General features: G+C 50.0%; 1 protein-coding gene across 1 annotated transcript; it reads right to left on the bottom strand.

The window, feature by feature from the left end:
* Nucleotides 1–721: 721 nt before the first annotated feature.
* Nucleotides 722–2,685, bottom strand: LOC100281084 (uncharacterized). Its single transcript, NM_001370697.1, has 2 exons — nucleotides 2,021–2,685; nucleotides 722–1,923 (listed from the first exon to the last, which is right to left on the bottom strand). Exons 1-2 carry the CDS (start codon nucleotides 2,417–2,419, stop codon nucleotides 1,117–1,119), a joined length of 1,206 nt encoding a protein of 401 aa, NP_001357626.1. The 5' UTR covers nucleotides 2,420–2,685; the 3' UTR covers nucleotides 722–1,116.
* Between the last annotated feature and the right edge of the window lie 3,451 nt (nucleotides 2,686–6,136).

Here is a 6,136-nt window from a genome sequence, read left to right as displayed (position 1 = left end):
TCTTGGCCGAGACAGAGGGGAACGAAGTAGTTAGGGTTTCAGAGTGAAGGTAGAATGGTAGATCTAGGGGAATAACCGAATAAAACTTCATGAGAACAGCTGGATCAGGACTCAGGAGCACCGAGCAGCACACAAGCAAGCACCAAAAAAGTCGCCGTCGACGGACACGAATTTAGGGTTACGAGTTAAGACAGATTCAACTTACAGTTTCGGCGACAGAGCGAGAGGGGAGATCACCGGAGTCGGAGCCGTTCGAACACCGACCGGATCAAGAGAGGGACGAGCGACGGTGCCAGAGAGAGCGACAGTGAAGAGAGGAGAGAGCTGGAGAGAGACGAGCGGGGAGCGACGGTGTGTGAGAGAATGAGAGTGACTGAGTGAGAGATCAGAGAGAGAATATTTCTCTCCCGGACGGGCCTTAAACGGGTCGACGGTTACACGGGCCGTGCTCAAGCCAGGCACGCCGTGCCACACTTGCGGCCCAAGCACGACACGGTTACCGTGCTGGGCCGGCCCGAGCCCGTTAGCCACCGTGCCGGGCCAGCTCCGTGCCGTGCTTTTTTCGTGCCGGGCTCCGGGCCGCCCGCCTGGTCCGACCCGTTTGGACATGTATAATCCAGCCCTAGCAGGAGTATACGTAGAGAACAGCAACAAACAAACAGACAGAAACAGTGGTTGCAGAGTAATTATGGTACTTTCAATTGAAGTCACAGGCCTGACATGACATGATGAATACGATAGAGTACTCAACCCGCTTTTATAGATCATAGCAGCAGTGATGCTTCATAATTTCTCTCCCTCCCAAGAACAGAGGACAGGGAACCCAAATCTGCCCGGATTCCTCCCGTTCCCCCGGCGGCGGACAACTGAAAATTTTGTTCTTTCGCAGGAACAAAACAAAGGAAAAAAATTCGACGGAAAAAGGGAGGCGTTTCTCTCTCTCTCTTTTTTTTCACTCTCTGTTCCGAGGCGCCGGAAAACCGCTAAAACACCTGGAGCCGGCCCTCGGACGGATCGACGAACGCGGGGGGAATGGAAATCTTCTGGAGGTAGAGGTGGGAAAAGGGAAAACTTTTTTGGAGCCGGACGGAGTCTCTCCTCTTGGTTTGATGTTGATCAGCTTGCGAGCGGCAGCAGGGACGCCAGCCCGGTCACCACCTTCCGCTTGGCCTGCGGGCACAGCTTGCTAGCCGCCCCGGGCTCTTCCGCACGCCACGGCGTCGGCGTCGGCGACACCATGACCGTGACCTTCTTGCCCGCCCCGTCGTCTTCTCCGCCAGGAATGCCGCCGTCGTAGTCCGCCGCCTTCGGTTTCTCCTTCTCGTCGAACCACAGCTCGAACTCGCCGGAGAAGGCGGCGGCGGCGGCGGAAACCGGCGTGGCGGGCGCCGGCGTCCTGTCCGCGCTGCTGCTGCTGCGGGCGTGCGGGGACAGCCACTTGGCGCGCATGTACTCGCGCTTGCGCCACGGCGGGAAGTGGAGCCCGCGCTTGCGGAGGCTCTGCCGCGCCGCGTCCGCCACCACGCCCACGACACGGCCCAGCCGCTCCGGGCTGCCCACGAACAGCGGCGGCAGCGCCTGCAGCGCGGCGCGGTACGCCTTGGTGGGCCGCGCCACCTCGAACTCCGACCGGAAGTCCACCTCCACCACCACGCGGACGCGGACGCGGGCCGCCGCCCCGGCCCCGGGCTCCACGTTCGCGTCGATGTACTGGTGCTCGCCGGCCGGGTGGGAGGGGGTCCTGTCCCACCGCGACGTGCACACCGCCGCGTCGTACCCGAGCGCGCGCAGCCCGTCCGCCACGGCGCGCCGGACGTCCGCCTTCTTCCGGCCGGAGCCGGACCCGGAGCCGCAGCGCTCCGCGATCCGGGACGCGTCCGCGAGCAGGTTCCGCTCCGGCGTGCTCGCGCACTGCACCAAGCCCTGGGCGGCGGAAGTGGGGGGAAAAGGAAAATGGAGATCAATTCTTGATCACTCGACGACGAGCGGCTTCGGGCCGAATCCGGACAAAATACGGTACCTTCAGCAGCTCCAAGGCGTCGCCGGCCGCGGCTGGCGCCGCGGCGGGGGCGGAGGCGGACGGCAGGAAGTCGAAGTCCTCGTCGTCGCTGCCGTCCTGGTTGTTGCCGTTAAAGCAGCTGCTGCATCGCCCACGCGGTGGCCGCTCCGCGGCCGCGGAGGAGTCCTCCATGAAGCTGAGCACCATCTTGTCCAGCCCCACCGACCCGACCTCCGCGTCCGCTCCGGCGCCGGACGCCGGCGGCCTCTCGTCCTTGTCCCTCTCCTTGCCGTCACCAGCCAGCCGCTCAGCCGGGGTCACCCGCACCATCAGCCTCCGGAACATCGACACCCTCGCCGGCGCAGACGGCCTGCCCTCCATCGTACCCTGCTGGTTCTTCGCCGGGAACAGAAACGTCATCGACGGCCGCTACTTTCCACAGCTGCACCGTCCCCTTCCCCACTCAACACAACCACAACTACAACCACCGTCCTCTCTTCACTTGGCAACCAAAACGGGAATGGCGCGTGCGGCGTGCGCTGCTTATTACAACCAAACAACCTCTACAGTCTACGCCGCCTTACGTGTGGCCCAAAGGAGACTCGCCGGTGGCGTCCACCTCCGGCGATTCGTGCTCTCTTCTCCTCTTCGGAGTCGACGAGGACGGAGGAGTGGGACAGTGAGGTAGTGACTACTGAGGTGCCCGGCAAGGTCTTAAAAGAGGGAGGAGAGTGCTGTTTGTACGACGGAGGGGGGTGGGTGACGTGGACGGTTGGTGGGCCCACAGAGTACGTGGCGTAGTGGGTGTAGGCGGTGTGGGGACGGGGCAAGGACGACGTTGACAGGTGGACCCGGGCGGTGGGTCACGGTGTTGTTGCCGTTGTTGGGAGGGGGACGGAGAACTCCGTGGGCGCGGAGACAAGTGACGGGTTTGTCCCTGTCTGTTGGGGGTAAACTGCTCAACTCATGTCATGCATAGGGAGGGGTAGATCTGTGGTTAAAGGTCGATTTGAGCATGGAATGGCAAGTTTGTCCCCTTTGGAGTTTTACCCTTTTTTTCTGCTGCCCATGGTTTTGTGCGATAATGATTGGTGGTGTGTACTACCTTGGTGTAATTAGTTTTAGCATTACGCTTTCAACCGTAACCGATTTATATAGGACATAGGACGTCTAATTATTGAACAGAGGAATTTATTAAAAAAAACACATCGTTTTATGCTATTGGTAGATGAAAAACTTCCACGTGAAGCTCGTAACCCTTCAATTCTAGAGTTTGCGGGTTAATGTGAATAGATGGCTTGATATTCGTATACTGGCAAATCGCAAAAGGTTCAATCCTAGTTGACCTCTCATTTAGTGTAGTACGAGATAGATTCCTCTACATACTCAATTAGACATATGTCGTTGAGTGTCCCTTGTGGGTTTCTAGTGTCTGGAGGACAACGTATTAAAGGACTGATCAGGGTGTTAAATGTTGAATAGAAACTTAGTGAAAAGCTTACAAGTTCGGTAGAGATTAAGTTTTTAATTTTGTCTATTCACTCCTGTTTAGGCGACATCTTGATCCTTAGTATCTCAAATGATACTTTCAATTAGTATCGAAGCTAGGCTCTCCATTTGTGGATTTAACCGTCTGGAGATAACGATGTCAACTAAGGAGGTAACTCTAGAACTCTTACTTACAAATGGTTCTAATTATACATCTTAGTCTGCTAGTGTGCTTAAAACTTTTAAGAGTGTAGATCCTCGTTTAGAGTGGATTTGTGGTAAGAGTGTTTTTTGCCTTCTAAACTTAGTATAAATCTATCTAACAAAAGAACTAAGATGTTTGACTTTAAATCGTCAAGCTTACAACATCTTAGTTAATCCTCTAAGGACCCGTTCGTTTCTGCAGGAATGCACCAAGATTTGTTCATGTTGATCAAAACTTATACAAATTAGAGAAGCAATATGAGTACAAACTATTCCGGTCTTCCATTCCGTGTGAACCGAACGAGCCCTAGGTTTGCGCAAACTAAACATGCCCAGACGCTTCTTGTGTGGTGTGATAGATCGCACACCAAACAAATAGACACATCAAGATAGTTTGTTCATGCTACAAAAAATGACGTGGCTAAGCGAATTATTTTTTAAAAATATATAATTTCATAGATATATTTTTAAAATGGTTAGAATTAAAAGGTCCTATTGAGAACCGTGCATAGGTCCACACGGGAGGAAAGGAGCCCGAGCGAGTTTGTTGCGAGGAGGCCTTGGCCTGTTGCAGGTTGCACCTACATAGGAGGTCTTGCTTACAATATGGAGGTGGATGAAAATGCTTTTGTTCTTTGATTCCTTCCCTTGGCAGAGCCTACAGAACGGCCAAAATGATGATGCGTACAAACTGGAGGTGATCTGGACTATGATTCGCCAAGCATCGTTTTTTTTAATGTTTTAAGGCTAATTTGGGAGCTTCATTTTCCCAATGGATTTTTATTTTTTTTCAAGGGATTCTTATTTTTTCCAAAGAAAAATGAACTAATTTTTCTTGTGAAAATGAATATCTTTTGTCTTAGGATAATGGAGTTCCTAAACTAGCCCTTACATGGAATCATGGACAGATTAAATTAATGCGTTGTTTTCATCTACCATCTTATTAATATTCTGGTCTAGAAGTGTATAACAAATTAAAATAACGGAATTGTCTGCACATGCAGTGGAAAGAGATATGGTTGTCCCAGAACGTATAGTTTATGTTACATTTTTCTATACTGTCTCGAGAGCTAATTGCTATTTGTTTTCTGTTGTGATTTTATTGTAGTTACTGTCCAAGCTTTCGTTGGCTAGTGAGTGCCATCTGTCCTTTTTTCTACTTTATTGTTCTATGTGGACTTGAGAGGGAAAGAGTGTCCCATACATTATTGTCCCATGACCTTTTATTTGCCCTACGCAACTTACCTAACGATGTTTTCAATATGAATAAACAAACATAATCCTTATCTTATTCCAGAAATCAGCTCTATCTAAACCTGTTCACAATAGATCATGTAAAATATAGGAATTTGCACCGTAGATTACACCGTTTACATAGTGAAGTTTAAAATAGATGATGAGATAATAAACAGAATAGCCGGATAGGAGACAGTCATATCTACTCATTGCGAGTCACACAGAACGTGTAGTGCCATAGCCAAATAAGGCCCTATTCTAACTCTCTAGAGCTAATTGTTAGTTAGCTAATAAGTTGCAAGCGGTTTTAGCTGGATTGAAGTTGCTAACAACTAATATCTATTTGAGAGATATAACCAACAGCTAGTTATTAGCTAATCCGTTCTGAACCTCTTAGCTAACATTAGCTGCTATCTATTAATAGGTTTGGAACATGGGCTAAGTAAGTAGCATTCGCGACAACACCGTTTTATTTTGAGATAAAAGTTCCTTTGTGTAAAAAAAAACAGAGTGATTATTTGTTCTCGGTGTCCAAATGCAAGTTTAACAAGTGAGAGTAGCAGATCACACGATCCTTTAGTTTAGTGTTTGTAACGACTTGATCCTTTAGTTTAGCGCTACACTTGCTTACGCAGCTGATGCCTGACTGATTGATTTGGCATCTCATAGCTCACATGCAAGACGATGCACAGTGTGGGGTTGAACCAACTAACCCACCTAGTCTGATCATCCACAGCTCTATCTTTTTTTTCTGAGAAATTCCTAGATCACACACAATGTGCATATGTTTGTTTGCCTTATTTTTGATGGCTTGCACTTTTGGGGCCTTCCTATCTCGACTTTCGGCTCTAGAATCTAGGGAACGTGGGTTCAGTACTGTGCTGAAACTGAATGAGAGAGACACACCCTTTTTCTTCAGAAAAAAAATAGGCGCAACTCTTTTTTTGTATCCATCAAACGAGGTGGGGTGACAAAACTCTCTCTATATATATATTTGATTTGCAGCTCTAGGTGATCAATATTTTGTAGCACCTTCTCGTGTATACAGTATCCGTCCTACTAAAATTTCAGTTGCAAGAACCATCGATTGCAGATACAAGCTCAGAAAGAGGCTGTGAGCATGTGGTCCTCTGTCTAACACGTCCTCGTACTCAAAGTGGCAGTTAATCAATGTGGATTAGACGAGATTGAGGCCATGTTCGGTTATTT

This window comes from Zea mays, chromosome 2, assembly GCF_902167145.1.
Source record: "Zea mays cultivar B73 chromosome 2, Zm-B73-REFERENCE-NAM-5.0, whole genome shotgun sequence".
NCBI lineage: Eukaryota > Viridiplantae > Streptophyta > Magnoliopsida > Poales > Poaceae > Zea > Zea mays.
This window is presented reverse-complemented; position numbering and strand designations above follow the sequence as displayed.

Excerpts from the sequence above, each read along its gene's own strand:
- LOC100281084 (NM_001370697.1), bottom strand. The coding sequence starts at position 2,419 with ATGACGTTTCTGTTCCCGGCGAAGAACCAGCAGGGTACGATGGAGGGC. Across the intron at positions 1,924-2,020 it reads ACGCCTTGGAGCTGCTGAAG|GGCTTGGTGCAGTGCGCGAG; the intron begins GTACCGTATTTT and ends TCCGCCGCCCAG.